The sequence below is a fragment of the Amphiura filiformis genome, unplaced genomic scaffold (assembly GCF_039555335.1).
Source record: "Amphiura filiformis unplaced genomic scaffold, Afil_fr2py scaffold_25, whole genome shotgun sequence".
In the NCBI taxonomy this organism is placed as follows: Eukaryota; Metazoa; Echinodermata; class Ophiuroidea; order Amphilepidida; family Amphiuridae; genus Amphiura; species Amphiura filiformis.
Window position 1 is genome coordinate 880,959 of NW_027305489.1, and position 18,522 is coordinate 899,480.

Genomic DNA, 18,522 nt, shown 5'->3' on the forward strand with positions numbered 1-18,522 from the left:
GTGGTATTATTTTATTTGGGGTCAAAGGTCATTAAGGGGTCACTTCCGGTATAAAACGAAATACCTTTAAAATGCTTCTTCTTCCACAAATTACGTAGGACAGTGACGCCACTTGCACACATGCATTGTTATAACACAGTGTCTATATGGTGTACACACATTTGGGGTCAATGGTCAGTAAGGGGTCACTTCCGGTATAAAACGATATACCTTCAAAATGTCCCTTCTGGCACAAAAAGCATAGCAAAGTGATGCCACGTGGACACGTGCATTGACATTAGCCAATGTCTATGGGGTTTTCATATATTGTGGGGTCAAAGGTGATTAAGGGGTCACCACACGGCTGTGTTCGTGGTCTTAGACCACAGCTAAGTCTAGTTCTTTCTTTCTTTCTTTCTTTCTTTCTTTCTTTCTTTCTTTCTTTCTTTCTTTCTTTCTTTCTTTCTTTCTTCCTTCCTTCCTTCCTTCCTTCCTTCCTTCCTTCCTTCCTTTCTTTCTTTCTTTCTTTCTTTCTTTCTTTCTTTCTTTCTTTCTTTCTTTCTTTCTTTCTTTCTTTCTTTCTTTCTTTCTTTCTTTCTTTCTTTCTTTCTTCGAGTTCAAACATCCAGCCTTCAACTTTCGGTATATTAAGCGGATTAGGATACCGCGTAAGATGTGTTATTTCAATCCGTGATTGACAGGTAAGTTGAAGGGCGTATTGGACAGGGAAAATACTCATCTTTCTTTCGTTCGTTCTTTCTTTCTTTCTTTCTTTCTTTCTTTCTTTCTTTCTTTCTTTCTTTCTTTCTTTCTTTCTTTCTTTCTTTCTTTCTTTCTTTCTTTCTTTCTTTCTTTCTTTCTTTCTTTCTTTCTTTCTTTCTTTCTTTCTTTTTTTTCTTTCTTTCTTTCTTTCTTTCTTTCTTTCTTTCTTTCTTTCTTTCTTTCTTTCTTTCTTTCTTTCTTTCTTTCTTTCTTTCTTTCTTTCTTTCTTTCTTTCTTTCTTTCTTTCATTCTTGCTTGCTTGCTTGCTTGCTTACTTACTATTATAGTCTCAGCCTAAACACTATACTTCAATACTTTAGCATTTAAACAAAGTGATGGCAATAATTATGTGTTTAGAAATACACGAGCTTTGATTATATTTTAAACTTCATATAACTCTTTATTTTTCCTGTTCACGCGCAGATAGGCCTTCATATTCATATGTATTCAAGTTGTAATAATTATTACAAATTATGATGAAGTCCCACGGATGTGGTGATGAAATATTAAAAGTAAGTCACTATTTTGTTGAGAGAACTGTTTAAAATATTCATTCTAACATTACAAATTATTGTTAATACATGATTTCGTTCATATTCTTGCAATTTACTTTAATTATTTCTTATTAATATATTTAACGAATTATTGTACTCAATGTTAATATTGTATATGATGTATATGTTATTGATTGATGAATAAACTTGAACTTTAATTCAATTCAATTCGATTCAAATTTATTTGAATTAAATTAGTTTATTAAATTGATCATGAAACATTTATTTTTTTCTTAATTTCTTCAATTTGCCTGTCAATCACGGATTGAAATACCACATCTGACGCGGTGTCCTAATCCGCTTAATATGCCGACAGTTGGAGGCGGGATGTTTGAACTCTAAGATGTCAATGTTAGCGTCCAGCCAGGAACTGGTAAAAGCACCTTGCCGTCAATTCAATTGAGTTTAATTTTATCAACGTTATATCACAAAATGGTTATGGTTTGTTTAATCATGGTTTAATGTTGATGTTTATTGTTTAATTTAAACGAAACCTTTTAAAGTTTTAAAAATATAAATTTTGTACATAGCAAGGTCTGGTTTTAAGCACTCAATATACTGCACGCTCGCGTCAATTGTTTTATATTTCCCACCAGTTTGATCAGAGGAAATGTACTCCTAGTATTTTACACAAGGAAATGCGCAGGCGTTTCGAATGTTTTGTAAAAAAATTCTTTCATACATTTGTTGAATTTTGAGCACACGAAAATTATTTATAAATGAATGGATTAGATAAGTAAATAATGGGCCTACCTAGTAAAGCAATTAGAAGAAAACTTACTATTGGTTTTGACAAAAGAAAATTCCTTAATTACTAAACCTGATGAATTTGTTTAAGAAAACTTACAAAGAATCACGTAGTTTAAAAGCTTTAATAACACAGTATTGAGTATAAGTCTTAAAAGATTGTTTTCTTTTTTGGTTATTTGACAGGTCACAAGCAATTAATCTACTGTTAGCTGGTTCAAAGGTAAGAATTGTTGTCGTTTACCATCTGACATTGAAATAATGTTACAAGTTGAATGTTGTATACAGTGGCGTACCGTGGCCGCTCCAACCCCGGGGGGCTGAAGAAAATTCAATTTTGCCGCCCCCTCCCCAACAGCCCCAAAAGGTTGACCCAATTTTTTTTCGGTGGTTTGAAAAAGTGAAGAGCAAAAAAAAAAAAAAAAAAAAAAAGATTTCAGGCGCTAGCGCCCTAAAAGCAACACATTTTGATGTATAGTACAATTTTTTCACAATTTTTTATACTTTATCAAATTTTTCCGCCCTTTTTTATTTACTACTTCTTTTTGCCGCCCCCTTCGTTTTTGCCGCTCCTTCTTCTTCCGCCGCCTCTTCATTTTCGCCGCCCCCTGCTTTTACCCCGTTTTTTATTGTTTTATTGTTAGAAACTGTTTTATTGTTAGAAACTAATTTGACACGTTTATTATCAGAGAAGAGTAGCCTATAATAGTGTTAATGGATTTTGTTTAGAATTATTATTATTTATTTACGATCCCTTTTTAATACTTGCTTTGTGTGGAACGAAATAAGTTTGATTTTGAAATTTTGCTTGTATTTTTGACGTTTGTACGAGTTCGCACCCTTCTCTATTCGCCAAAATTGGAAATAATGCAATAATGTCCATTTAATTGGATAAAATGTTCGCGTATTTCTTTCTTGACATTTGTGCGAGTTTTGTATTTTTCATACCCATACAATTAGGCCAAATTGGGCTATTCCAGATAAAGTATGCACACCCCCCATAGAGGATATGGAAACTTGATGCTCTAAAAATCTGGAAATCCTCACACTAAGAGCAAAAAAAGTCTGGAAATCCAGATAGCAAGTGTGTTCAAGGTGGTTGAGGAAAAAGATTTTGATCAGGAAAAAACTGGATTTCCATTGGCCATCCCAAAAAAAGTTCTGGAATTCCAGCAGTGAGGAGCAAAAAGTCTGGAAATCCAGTTAACAATATTGTGTTCAAGGGTGTTGAGGAATAAGATTTTGATCGAAAAAAAACTGGATTTCCATTAGTCATCCCCAAAAATTTCTGGAAATCCAGGAGTGAGGAGCAAAAAAATCTGGAATTCCGGATTTCTTTTGGAATGTGACAAAAAACTTTTAAAAGTGTTGCAAAATGCAAAAAAAAATTAAAATTCCAATTAGCCATAGAGGAACCTGTAATTCCAATAGGGCATAGCTGAAAAACTGTTAAAAACAGTCCTGATTTCAGTTTGCGTATGAATGTGTATCCGATCGTCTATAAAGTGACCCAAAAATAAAACAAATTAACGAAACAGCCACCAAAATATATGAATTTCCTGGATTTTTAAGCAATTTTGGACTAAAATTTAGCTTCGTATCAAAAAATGTTCCAAGTTTTTTTTTATTAGCCTATAAAAATTGAGCCAATATTCCCAATTTTGAGCAAAGTCTGAAATGCCTCCCCCTTTTTGTAAATGAAAACAAGTTCACTTGTTGTGAGCAGAGAGAAGATCTCTGGTAGGAGTGATGAGTTGCAAGACCTATTGGGGTTCACTGACCTTTTAGGGCCTACATTTAACAAGTTCAACAAAAGTCAATACTATTACGTAATTGTTCATGGTACATGGCACACACACACACACACACAAAGGGAAAATCAATATTGTATTTCTTGGTCATAAACCTTGCCTCCTGCAGTAGCCCTGTTTATGTTTCCTATCATCTGTTTTAAAATTTACTGGTGCGCTTTTAGAATATTTTAGGATAGCTGAGAGAACTTTCTTAATTCTGTGTATTAAAAAAATACAAATCTACCTATCCTGGCTTGGGGTTTTAATAACAGGCTTGATTTCCGGAGTTGATTGGTTTTCAATGATGGATACAAATTTTAAGTCAAGCATCAGTTTTTGCTATTTAGTTAGGTTTTATAAAATGTTACTGAAAAATAATAATAATAGTATTAAAGGCTACGAAAAAACCCTTCTATACGGGCCCAACAGTGACAGCTCGTGACCCTGAATTTGTGTTTTTGAGAATTTTTTTAAACATTTATTTTGCTTAAAGGATGATTTCGTGATCCTAGCATCCTCTGTTTATGACATTTTTTTGTGGATATCCACGTACATAGCTTATTCCCAAAATGTCAGTTGATTCCGATTTTGCGTTTGCGAGATACGCATGATGCATTACAATGCTCCATAAGATCAGTGTTGATTTCGTTCTGGTATACCAGAACGAAATTCAAATTTGACGATATGTTTGCTAAAAACGAATTAATCAGCAATTTTTGGTACATAAAAAATATGTAGCCAGAGGTTTCCAGTTTTGAAAAAAGTGGGGGATGTGGCTTCAGATTTTAAGGATATTTTAGGGTAATTTTAGCCTCCCCCAGGTATCTACAAAGCTCCTCCCCCTAAAAAAAAGCACACAAAACAAACCACCCGACCCTACTTGAACTTTCATCCGCCCGTGGTGTGGTTTTTTCGTCGCCTAAAATACTTTTAGATTAATAAATAACATGACACAAAAAACTGAAATTTTGATAATAATAGTTTTTTCTGATCATTTTAATGTAAATTTTGACCAAGTATCAGCAAATTCATATAGCGATGAAATACAAAGATTACACATAACTATATAACATTTGAAAGAGGGACTCTAAAATTTAATATACATTTAAAAATCCAAAAGCAAAAATCAAGAAGTGCATATTAAAATTAATTTATATTAAATGAAAAATCCGGACATTGATTTTGGTTTTTTTTACATGTTTTGTATCTGTACAATGCCACATTACAAACCAAATGTCAGACGAATCCGTCTCTTTGATAGCATTTAAAAAAGGGACTATGAATCCAATATCATATTAAAATTCTCATCAATATTAACTGTATACTAGCTAAAAGTAAAACTACTGTTCTTTGAATGGTACAAAATGCAGATGTTCAATCGAAATATAGACCTGTCCGGAATTTTTAGGTTGGTAAGGGAGTGTTCATAAATACTTTGGTGGGGGGGTGGAAAATAGTGGGGGGGGGGGTAAAAAAAAAGGGTCCTAAAAAGGGGGGTCAATAAAAAAAATCAGTCCTTAATAGGGGGGGTCAAAAATATTTGAGGGTAAAATTCCGGGGTAAAATGTATGAGAAGGCATGTACATTCCAAAAATTTTGCGCGCTCCACGCGCATGAATGTTAAGTATTCAATTTTGTAATTCCAAACTACAAATCAACAAAATGTGCGCACTTTACAATTTGTGTGTAACACTATGACTCCAATGAGTAATAACTTAGTAATTTTTAGTTAATGATCTGGGGGTGGGGGATAAATATCCCCAATATTTTGTTAGGGGCAATGATCCATACAATCATCCCCCCAATGTTGACGCCTGTATATGGGTTTCTAACCAAAATTAACCTCATATTTGGTTATTTTAAAATAAAAAGTGCCAATTTTTTTGCGCTTCGTGCAAATTAATTCCAGTTTTGTACTATATTTTACCAGTTTAGCTTCAATATGGGAAATTTTTTTGCGCGCTTTGTGCGCATTTGTACCATAAACTTATTTTGTCAGCAAAAGGTGCTGGATTCACTGGACTTCAAGAATTTTTCACCAACCCATATGTCAAAAAGAAATCTATGCCACTGTTATAATGATGTATATTTTGGCTTCTTTTTAGGACATGAAGGGGGGATCAAAAAAAATTTTAGACCATAAAAAGGGGAGATAAAAAAAATCCACCCTTTTTTAGGGGGATCAAAAAAATTTGACGTCCGAGGTTCCAACTTTTCCAACCCCTACCAAAGTATTTATGAACACTCCCTAATGTATATGAAACAAATAAATATCCACATCATTACCATTTGTTTCCCAATTTCAAAACAAGTTATGTTTTAGAAAAGGAAAACAAAACATGTATACAAGAACAAAATAAATCACAATTTAGACCAAAAACTATGTTTTTGACCAAAATCACGTTCATGATCTTATCATTTTACCCGGCTGACATTTCTGAAAAGTGACGTGGGCTGAGATACTCATACTTGAGTTGAAAAATGCATTTTTTTGTGATTCAGTTATTTTGTGTATTACGAAACCCAACAATATGATGGGTTGGGGGAAATGGTGATTTTTGCTGACAAGGTTGCTGAATTAAGATTAATTACGTGATATTTTGATGCTGTTACTTGTGAAAAATATTATGGAGCCTGACACATATACACAAAATAATATTTATATAATTATTGATTAAGTTTCAGCTTGTATGGATTTTGGCGATTTTGTCCTAAAAACTTCAGAATTCTGCACACATGACTACAGAAAAAAAATCCACAAAACTTTTCAGTTCAGTTTACTATTTGATGCATATTAACCCAATAACATTTAAATTTTGTTGTGAAAAAAATTACCTGGACTGTTGATCTTGTGCCATGTCGGCCATGTTTTTTTGGCAAATTCTAAAAGCATGATTTCAGTGCCTCGATTTGAAAAAAAAAAATTGATATGTTATTGACCTATAAAGTGCCATTTCATAAAAAAAAAAACTTTGACACTTTCACAATATGCATATGTATGAAAAGGAAAATATATACTTGTGTCAATAAAAATAACAATTCAAAAAAAGTCATACATTAAAATACGTAAAAGATTTTTGCAACAAAATTTCACAGAAAATCCTAATGTCTACTGCAGTGGGGCTCATATGGATCACTAAATGTATACATTATGACAAACACTCATTGGCTTTGGAAGATTTTTAACATGGGGTGGGACTGACAATTTAAAAAATATTTTATGGGGCATTCTGGGGTGCCTGAGTGGGGTTCTCTCCCCCCTTGGAGTCAGAAAATTTTGCAAAATATAGGTCACAAACACCCATTTTCACTCTATTTTGTCACAATTTTTAAATTTCACCTAGGATTATTTGGGGGGGGGGGGGGCTGAAAGGTATTCCAGAGACCCCCCAGCCCCTGGTTCCTAAGCCTATGACACTGCTTTTATAAAAACTTGGTAAATAACAAAGCCATTTGGAGCAATTTGGAACTAGTAATTCAAGACTGGAGGTTTCATATATGTGGCATGTATACAGGCGTTGAAACTTTAAAAAGTAACAGTCCCCAAAGAATTTATATAAGCTTTTTGACAGTCCCCAATCAGGGAATTCCCTTTTAACAAAGGAGCACCTGCGTAGTATCAAGGTAAGCACCATCGGCGTGACATGATCCCACTCCAAAAAACTTTAAAAAGTAACAGTCCCAAAGAATTTATATAATAAACTTTTTGACAGTCCCCAATCAGTGAATTCCCTTTTAACAAAGGAGCACCTGCGTAGTACCAAGGTAAGCACCATCGGCGTGACATGATCGGACTCGTTCTACTTGCTGTGGCTTCGTGTATTTATCATGTAGCCTGTATATAATATATTTATTTCATTCCAATACAGGTATATTTAATATAAAAAACGACATTTGAGGCTTTAGGTATTTTAGTCTCCGCTCAAACCAAAGTAAGAAAGTTTGAATTCTTAAGTACATCCATTGACAATAGGCTACAACAAATCAACAATATTCGAGTTGAAAGGTAGAAAAAAACAGATCTAGGCCTCAAGAAAGAAAGAACAGGATTAAATAAAGAATAATTAAGGACATAAAGATAGAACTTTGCTCTAATGAATTTTTAGTAAAAACTGAAGCAAGAAGCTGAGTTTCACAATCCAATTCTTTCATGTTCAAAATGTGTGCTGCCGACAGAGTATGCTTCCCTTTGCGTGGTTCAGTTCATGGACCTAAAACTCTGTTTAACAAAATATTGCTATGCATTGAGAAAGCAACATGATTACCTCGTTCCCTTCATGTAAGGCCTAAAAAATTGTTTGATTGGCGTAACATGAAAAAAATAGGTTAGGTCGGTCGGCAATTAAAAAAAAATTACATACATTTAAAGCTGTAAATTGCGTAAATTGGAACTTTTTAAACATTTTTTTTTTAATTTCAATTTTTTTTAAATATAAGAAAAAAAAAGTCTAGCGTCGGGCCTATTTTTAAGGTCGGTCAGGTTACACCAATCAAACAATTTTTTAGGCCTAAGTAACTATTACAAAATGGGGCCGTAAAATAAACATCGACATAAAATTAATCTTAATGTGACAAAATTATTTTAATAAATTGTGACCAGTTTTCCTAAATGAATATGGTTTAATATAAGTTATCAGAACAATGGGAAACAGTCATGGCAATTTGAAGCAGAAAAGACCTTAGAAAATAACATGGAATTTCCGACTTTTTTGGTGGTCAACTGATAAAATTCCAACTTTTATTTTATTTTATTTTTATTTGTGTAATTTTAGAAACCCTCTATGGAGTTCCAGATTTTTTGGTAGTCAACTGAAAAATTCCAACTTTTGTATTTTATTTTATCTTTATTTGTGTAATTTTAGAAACCCTCTATACCCTCTATGGAATTCCAGACTTTTTTGGTAGTCAATTTAACAATTCCATCTTTTTTACTGGTGTAATTTTAGAAACCCTCTATACCCATCCATGTAATTCCAGACTTTTATTGCTATTCCAACTTTTTATTTGGGCATTTTTAAAAACCCACTATATACCTCTGTTGAATTCCAGATTTTTTTGGTTAGTCAATTGAAAAATGTTTCTTCCTCAAGTATGTTTTGGAACTCCAGACATTTTAGAATACATTTTATTGGCCCTCTAGGGGTGCATGTTTTATCTGGAATAGCCCCCCCCCCCCAGCTTGCCAAAAAAATATCAGCCCCAATCGCGGGTCATATCATCAAAAAGTCACTTAATTATTTCCTTAGCTATTAGTTTCAGTGGGATACTATACCTACTGAAGATCGCGTGCACCAATGTTGAAAAGTCGTCCCTTTCCCCCTTATGGAATGTTCAGGAAAATGTGGAAACTGACAATGCAATGAAAATCTCCAAATTTCGTCTAATTGGGCTGCTATTGAATCGCGGGTTTAGCAACCCCCTTTGAACCAAACGATAAAATCCAGTAGGCCTACAACTCTTTTCTAAAACTTTTCTTGGCATAGGGTCTACGATGAATGAACATAGGCCTATCGATTTACCCACGAAATCTGGGCTATAAATAATGATAGACTTTTTTTAAACATGTTTAGCCAGTGGCTCGGGATGGAACCGGAAGAATTTTGGTAGGCCCAAGCTGAGACGAATTCGTCTCAGCCCTCAAGTAACCTACCATAGAGCCCAAATAGGCCCTAATTTAAGGTAAATTAATTTTAGGGTAAATTTCACAATTTAAGGTAAAATATATAATTCGTAAAATTCATCATATAGTACATGCCGATTTCAAAACCTTCGGTGCCCCTCCCGCACCCACCACCTTCGCGTTTCGTGCCTTGGCCAGCTGCTAGTAATCCAAAGTACATAAAAGTATTTTGAAAATTAAATGAGTCAAAGAATCCTATATTGGTAACATCAGATTCAGTTTTTGAAAAAAAGCCATTTCGGAGTGAACTCTAAGAAAATTGATAATTTAGTACTGAAAAAGGTATTGTGTAAAAATCTGAATTTCATGACGTCAAAGGTCAAAGCTGGAAGTCCTATCCGGGGGGTGCTATGGGTCTCGTTTTAAGGAGATCAATTGCTCCAGAGCTCCTACAGCTCTCCTTAAAGGGACCATTGAAAGAAAATATGATTTGGTATCAAAATAAAGCCCATAAAATATAGAATCAATATCTAAAACAATTGAAAAACTAACTATTTTTGAAATAAAAATACAATGAAAACAACGTACTCGATTTACCCCCTTCCGACGCTACATCGCGCGTCATTTATCAAAAGTAGAAAATTGGGCGCTTTCCTGATGACGTCATTGTGGTTACGCGTTTTGTATGCGTTGACATTTTTAACGGGATAATTTGACAACAGCGATCGCGATTGCAATAATCATGGTAATACAACCACTTATAATTATTTAAAGGTCAAGTAAAACAAAGTTCCAGTTGATTGTCCACATGTTATCAAAAAGAGGAAGTGGAGGGCCTTTTTTATTTATCATTTATTAGTTATTTTTTACAATGCAAATGGATCATTTAGGCCTATGTATTATTCCCGGACATTATTACTAGTTGTGTAATTTGTAGAGGAGGATGATAGGATCGAGGCTCTTGTTATTTGATGGTTCTCTGAGAGGATGATTAAAACAAAGCCTCTAAATTGAAATGCTTATTGGACAGAAGCAAATCTAAACTATTGACAATATTATTAACTTTTGAAACATTTAAAAAAGAAGTTTTCCTTATAATAAAGAAAATAGCATTAAACATTTCAGACTAACTCAGTGGCAATGCCATGCGAAAGGAAGCGGGCGGGGACGATCAATTGTGTTTTTTTTATCATCATCAAGCATATGCAGCTTCCTATTTTGCTTATTCATAAATTCAACCCCCCGGTCAACATGACCATGATTCCGATGACTCTATGTAGGCCCTACATATATAAAACCATAAAACTAATTATGAGTATGCCTATAGGCCTATAATATAGTGATATATATAACATATAGCCTTCAAAAAGCCATATGGTACAAACATCAAATGGGAAATGTTAGGCCTATAGGCCTACACTTATTTTAATCCATGGATGGTTAGGACCGTGGTAGGCCTAGGCTATGCGAAATTGATGTCAGTCATTTCTAAAAACGAAATATCCAGCCAGGCGCGCTGTATTTTACAAGATTTACCCAATCAACATAAACTTTGTAACTGTAGGCCTACCTTTGATAAAAGGCTCGGACACTTTCAAGTATCAGTGGGAGTTGGGATTGGATTAGGCCTATAAGCATTTTCATAACGTAAACTAAAGGCTGACAGTAAATATTGTTCATATGATTGTTTGGAGTGGCCTTTATATGTTCCTCTCGTGGTTCTTTATCTTCAAATTTGTTTCTCATTTTTCATAGGCTTTTAAAAATAAATAAAATAAATTTCGGCTTGTATATAATAACGCCTTTTCCCAGATCTCGGAGGGTTCAAAGCGCTGTAATTTCGCTGCCATGGTACTTATCCCAATCAGATCGCATCATCTATGCTGGATGCTGCCGAACCTGTCGCAAATCTAGCCGCACTTAATTGGATTGTAACATCCACCAATTATCTTTTCAGCTCCCCAAATTTCATTGGGTGAAGGAAGTTTTTGATAACCAAACAACTAATCACCGATTTTTGAGAAGCAGGAGGAAACTGGAAATCCCGAAGAAAACCTGCGGGATCGAGATAAACCAAGTTCACATGAGTCTTTGGGCCGCGCGCCAGGGGCTTGAAGTTGAACCCGGGACCTCAGTAGTGGTGCAAGGCGAGGAAACAACCGCGCCAACTCGCTCTCCCGAGCCTGACTTTTGCTTTGAACCTGGTCCCATAAGTGTGTCTCTACACGGAGCGACCGTTTAGAAACAAGCAACACACTTTAATCACTCGCAATTCAGCTTCCAAACTTCGGAGTCAGGATCGGCTTGCGTTTTAGGCCTGGCAGTTAAGGCCGTATAAAATTAATGTTCTGGTTCTCGTCCCCACCCTCCTCAATTTCTGGGATTTGTCAGATTTTTTTTTTTTAGATTTTTCAATTATTTTAGACTTTGGAATGATTTATGAATTTTTCATACATAGGCCTATAAATAAGTTTATTAGAGAACAAGGACCACTCCCAAGTCTTTTTGTGGTAGGGCCTACTCTAGGGGGTTTATCCCTCAGAATCTCACATTTGAAAAAAAAAAAGTGCGTCATCGTTTCCTCGAGCACTGTTGGAAAAGACCGAAAACTGCAGACAATGCTGATTTTACACTGAAAAAAAAACACCTCCCTCCCTCATCAATTCATGAACCAAAATATTAATTTTATACGGCCTAACCTAGGGAGGTAGGCTAATTAGGCCTAAAGAAATTAAGTCGCATGTCATGGGCTAACCCGAACATCATTGCCTTCTCTTTCCTATCCTCACCAGATATTTCAGAGGAAATATAAGTAAAGAGTTGCTATATCAGAATGCCTCAGTCAAAACAAATGATAGGCCTACTCTCTTGCAAACGCCGAGCAGCTAGCACTGACAGTTTTGACTTTATCAATATGAAGGCCTAGGCCTAACTTACTTATGTTTCCCCGTTGTTGGCCAATTTTGTTGGCCTAGCTAGAATTTATATATAGGCCTATCATGGAAGTCATTGTAGCTTTGTAATTTATATTATAATATCCTTTTTAACATGTTTAATATACATGTTAGGCCTAAAAGGCACATAAAAGTTCATTGCTGTAAACACGTTCATGCGTTGGTTTAGGACCAAGTCAGTATGCAGTGTTGCCATGCAGCGGAAAAGATAACCACTTTGACGTCACAGGGGTTGCCACGTGTCTCTGCACATATGAATTGGGCGGAACGACGCGACATTGGGCGCTTTGTCTTTATTTGCTGATTTGGGGGGTAAAATAAAGGAAAATTGCGTTTATCATTTTAGAAATGGATTCTATATGTTATTAGCTTTATTTTGATACCAAATATGTTTTTTCTTTCAATGGTCCTTTAACAGCATCACAGGAGTGTGATTTGTAGAGCCCTTAGAAATAAAGATCTGCTTAATATTACTGGAAAAGCATGTTGTACAGTAGGGGAAAAAACTGGAATTCTAGTCCATAATTATGTAAAAAAACCCGGATTTCCGATATCCTCTATGGGTCCCACATTTGTTTATTGTGTGTTGACTTAAAATAAGCTGGAAATCCTGGTTCAGTAGGGGAAAAAACTGGAATTCCTGTCCATAATTTTGTAAAAAACCTGGAAATCCGATATCCTCTATGGGTCCCACGGTTGGTAAATTGTGTAATGACTTAAAATTACCTGGAAATCCAGTGTACAGTAGGGAAAAAAACTGGAATTCCAGTCCATAATCATGTAAAAAAAACCTGGAAATCCGAGTTCCTCTATGGGGGGTGGGCATGATTTATCTGGAATAGCCCATTTCATTAACCTGATAATAATAACATTGAACTCTAATCATATCACTTGTCATCTCTTCCACAGACTTATTTGTCTTATTCTGACAGCATAGCAGCTGGAGCGAACCACGCCATGTCGGAGTGTAAACATCAATTCAAGTGGGATCGATGGAATTGTCCTGACAACTCGCTGTCGTTATTCACCGAATTGAATCGTAAGTTGATGATTTTACCTGCCATTTATGAGTGATAAATACATTTAAAAAAAACCCGAAACTTCCCGTTTTGAGTTTAGATGGGACATTTTACCAAGGATGCTTTTCACTCAGATGCTAGAATATTTAAAGTTGACGAAAGATTGTTTTCTTTTCCTGAAAGGCAAATGTTTATTCCACTTAATCATGTTAATGATTTGTTGTTTTGTTTTTCCCATCTATACAGCGACTCGTGAGATGTCTTTCATTCATGCCATCAACACTGCCGGAATTATGTTTACATTGACCAAGAATTGTAGTCTGGGCGACTTCACCAAATGCGGATGTGACAACAGCAAAGTCGGACAAATGGGTAAGAAAATTATTGATATCAATATGTCGGTTTGTAGCTTTGCAATGCTGCCATAACGACTGGTAAAATGTGACTCTTTACTTTAATTAAAGTTATTTTGGATGATGGTTCTTGAAACAGATTAGAAATGCATAATATTTTGGACTTGTACTACATGGCTTTACAGATCTGTTTAGTAAAAGCAATAATGGGCCTTCATTCTTCAGAGGCATGGATTCGTTCAAAAGTGACAAATTCCAGAAACTTTTTGTCCATTAAATGTTATTTCAAACTAATATTTTGTTTGTTTTCCCCTCATTTAGGCGGTGACGACTGGCAGTGGGGTGGTTGTAGTGATAATGTCAATTTCGGCGAGAGACTTTCCAAGAATTTCATAGACGAATTAGAAACTGGTGATGATGCAAGAGCTGTCGCCAATCTCCATAACAACGAAGTTGGAAGAAAGGTAAGACGACTAACATGTTTTGGAACTAGTAAAGCAAAACACTAATATCTTTGTTTGTAGTAAGTACATTACGATGTGACAAAAATTGTCAACTATAAGTAGCCTATATATTGTATACAATATTTGGTCAACTTTTAAATTCATTAGAATGTATGTACAATTGTATATGTATGTCGGCGGACCGCAACAAGCAAATTGTGATGTAATATTGATGTTGCTATCTTCGGTAGACGAGAGAGGATGTTATGTACCCAAATGAAATATCTATTGAGTGAGATCACAGATCCTGATCCGCGCTCTAATGTTAATTAAATGTCAATGTTTTACGTTTTTTTAATGTTTTTTTTCCTGACAGGTTGTTCGTAAGAACATGCAACGACGATGCAAGTGTCATGGTGTGTCAGGTAGCTGCTCCGTCCAAACGTGCTGGGACCAACTCGCTGACTTCCGCGTCATCGGATCTATACTCAAGAAGAAATATCTGGATGCCGTCCGTGTAAATTATGTTCGTGGTCAACTCATCAATGGAAAGGTTGCTTCGAGAACTGTAGAAGGAGAAAACAGCGAGGATTCAACTCTTTTGAAAAAGACGAATTTGGTCTACTTGGAGAAGTCCCCTGATTACTGTGACGCAAATTCTACCATCGGTACACGTGGTACGGAAGGCCGTGAGTGCCTGCGCAGTCCTAAAGATGATGCTTCGGTTGATGAACTGGCCTCGTGGGAGCATCACAGTTGCAAGAGACTATGCACTAAATGCGGACTTAGAGTAACGAGGACAAAGATTGTGGTGGAGTCTAGATGTAATTGTCAATTCCAATGGTGCTGCAACGTGAGGTGTGATACATGTAAATCGGAGAAGACCGTTAATGCCTGCGAGATTTTATGAACTTGAACTGGAGAGTTTTGTGCAACTCGTGGATTTTGTGCCACGGAACTTGATATGTCTTCGACAAAAACGATCATTTAAAGTTCTTGCAAGATACCATTATACTGCTGCTAAGTGAACTTTGATATATATTTTAACACCCGAACTGAAATGTTGAAAACCACAAGCTAAATGAATAATGATAAATAAGATATTTCCCTCACATACGACGACTACGATATGTTGTAATGTGCAGTTAGCCATCAAACACACAATATTTTACAGAAATCATTTAAATTTCAGGTTATATAAAGGTACAAACCCTTGTTATTTCTAATAACATTCAGAAAACATTTTTTTGTAAACTTAATGAAAATATATGAGTCATTGTTTTGAACAACATAATAATTATCGTGAGATTTTAGAATATTCCCAAAATACATCCGCACTGAAGGTTTTAACTTCTAGAATAAACGAGCTCTAATGGATTTATAAACGTGTAAGCGAACTGACGTTGTAACTAAGATTTTGTAAATAATATGTAAATATTTTAAATATAACTTTTGTAAATAGTATGTAAATATATATATTATAACAAAAACCTATTTTAGATACTTGATTTACATTGACTTTGACCATGTGTTTTGTTACTATTTTTGTATGACATGTGCTTTACGAAATAAAACACAAAATTAAGGCAGATATTACATAATAATTACTGCCTCGCATCATTATTTTTATATGTGTTGACAGAATGCTTTACAGAAAACGTTCAAATATCGGGTTATACAATACAAAAAGTTTTGATAACATTCAGAAAATATTTTTGAAAATTTAGTGCAAATCATTCTAACATAATGTTATTAAATGTTGACCAAATATTTTGCTGTTTTGCCATGTTTGCCAAAGAATATTTTGCAGTAACACTTTAAAATGTTGTTGTAGTGTTTTTTCATATAAAACGTTTTAAAACGCCCTTTATATAACCTGATTAACACGTTTTGACCAAACCAAAACGCATTTGAATATCAGCTCAAAATGCTTGCTGAGTAGGCCGATGTGCTTCTTTTGATAAAGATATACGTTAGTATTATGTGCCAGTAAATGTATACTTTAGAGTCATTGTTTGAACAACATAATAATTCTCGTGAGATTTTGGAATATTACCAAAATACATACATCCGCACTGATTTCTATGATGAACAGTTGACGTCAAGTGTAAGGTTTTAACATTACTTCTAGAATAAACGAGTTCTACTTGATTTATAAACGTGTAAGCGAACTGACGTTGTTAGTAAGATTCTGTAAATAGTATGTAAATATTTTAAATATAACAAATATTTTAGGACTGACATGAACTGCACGAGATCGTCATAGTGTTGTAAACGTGTAGACTTATAACTTTTGTAAATAGTATGTAAATATTTTAAATATATCAAATATTTTAGGACTGACATGAACTGCACGAGATCGTCATAGTGTTGTAAACGTGTAGACTTATAACTTTTGTAAATAGTATGTAAATATTTTAAATATAACAAATATTTTAGGACTGACATGGACTGCACAAGATCGTCGTAGTGTTGTAAACGTGTAGACTTATAACTTTTGTAAATAGTATGTAAATATTTTAAATATAACCAATATTTTAGGACTGACATGAACTGCACAAGATCGTCGTAGTGTTGTAAACGTGTAGACTTATAACTTTTGTAAATAGTATGTAAATATGTATATTATAACAAAACTCTATTTTAGATACTTGGCTTACATTGACTTTGACCATGTGTTTTGTGGTTATTTTTGTATGACATGTGCTTTACGAAATAAAACACAAAATTAATGCAGATAATAATTACAGCATCGCATCATTATTTTCATATGTGTTGATTTCCGGATATGAGGGAGAGGGTAAATATTAAAATTTGAGGGGTGACACTCCATATGTCGAGTATAGCGCTAGCAACCTCAAACCTGTTTTCACGGCATTTAAATATTTTTGAACAATTTTCCGCCCTTTCTATTTATATTTTTTGCCACCCTTTGCCCCTTCCTTTTGCCGCCCAAATCTTAAAATGGGGAAAAATAACAAATGTAAAGATCAATATACGATTTCAAGAAAAAATTGTAAATTAATTGTCGTCCTTCCAAAACATTGTAACAATTATTGTAAAAGCTTATTTCTCATATATTTGGTTTATAAACAATATGAATGAATCCTCAATTTACTCCAATAACTCTCAATTTTCATATGAAAAAAAAAAAAATGAAAATAGTGCATTTTGCATTAAGATTTGCAGGTTACCTATAATAGGAAACAAATTTGGTATTTTTAGCCTAACATGTATATTATTTTCTTGGAAAAAATTATGCTTCTTTAGATTCCTCACTTACAAAAAGTCAAATTGCACAAAAATAATCAACACTAATTAAAGCCATATTATAACATTTGCTGAGGAGGACGCCCTCACTGATTTTTTAAAATTAATTTTTTACACGATTATATTGTACTTATTGTATTGTAAACCAATATACCCTGGAAAAAATCAAGACTCTGGGTGCTGTAGTTTTGTCAAAATCCGAGATTTTGAATAAAACGCCTGAATCAGCGTTTTATTATTACGATGGAATTATTAGTCGAACGCATACACGATGTTCATAACACACAGTACGTACACGGCGTGCGCGACGGTGATCTACACAACAAAAGGCCGTACCATAACATGACCGAAGGAGTGGTACGTATTGGCGACATACCGTATGCGCTGGTAGTAAATTCCAATTTTCTTTGCTCTGCCGTAGTTGTTCGGATCAAAAAAAAAAAGGGATATATCTGACAATAAAACTAACATTTTATAGCAAAGAAATGCTAATATATTTTGTATGAAAATGTTATAATATGGCTTTAATATTATCATCATTATCGAGGCGATGACTTTATTCTCATATAAACAAGTCATAATTATTATCAAGGTATCAATTGCGACAAAAAAGCTCAGCTAGGCCTACCAAACATACTGGTGCATATTTATTGCAATGAATATTATTTATATAAAAGCCAATAACAAGTACGATTTATAAATGAATGACAGATACTTGGTCGTGATTCATTTTATTTTTCTAAATTTCTGCAACTTGATTGTCAATCACCGACGGATGATATAAATACCACGGCACATCTTATGCGGTGTCTTAAATCCTATTATGCCGAAAGTTGAAGGCGGGATGTTTGAACTCGAAGGAATCAATACTGTAAAAGGGCAGGGCAGAATTGACAGGAAAAGTTTCTTTTTTTTTTCTTATTCTATTTTTTTTTGTTTGGCTCAACATTAAAGGGGACAACGTGAAAACTAACATGGGAATCTACTCTATTCAAATCACATATTGCTTTAATTTGTCGAAAGAAAGA

At 34.5% G+C, this 18,522-nt stretch overlaps 1 protein-coding gene across 1 annotated transcript; it reads left to right on the forward strand.

Annotated features, from left to right (window-relative positions):
* Positions 1 to 13,260: 13,260 nt before the first annotated feature.
* LOC140143653 (protein Wnt-8a-like) lies at positions 13,261 to 15,162 on the forward strand. Its single transcript, XM_072165469.1, has 4 exons — positions 13,261 to 13,448; positions 13,675 to 13,800; positions 14,103 to 14,245; positions 14,601 to 15,162. The coding sequence occupies exons 1-4, from the start codon at positions 13,367 to 13,369 to the stop codon at positions 15,132 to 15,134; spliced, it is 885 nt and encodes a 294-aa protein (XP_072021570.1). The 5' UTR covers positions 13,261 to 13,366; the 3' UTR covers positions 15,135 to 15,162.
* The last annotated feature ends 3,360 nt before the right edge of the window (positions 15,163 to 18,522 follow it).

What these genes read in the sequence shown, in the direction of transcription:
- LOC140143653 (XM_072165469.1), top strand. Translation starts at nt 13,367, where the DNA reads ATGTCGGAGTGTAAACATCAATTCAAGTGGGATCGATGGAATTGTCCT. An exon ending in GTTATTCACCGAATTGAATC is followed by an intron (nt 13,449 to 13,674) that starts GTAAGTTGATGA and finishes CCATCTATACAG; the next exon opens with CGACTCGTGAGATGTCTTTC. An exon ending in CAGCAAAGTCGGACAAATGG is followed by an intron (nt 13,801 to 14,102) that starts GTAAGAAAATTA and finishes CCCCTCATTTAG; the next exon opens with GCGGTGACGACTGGCAGTGG.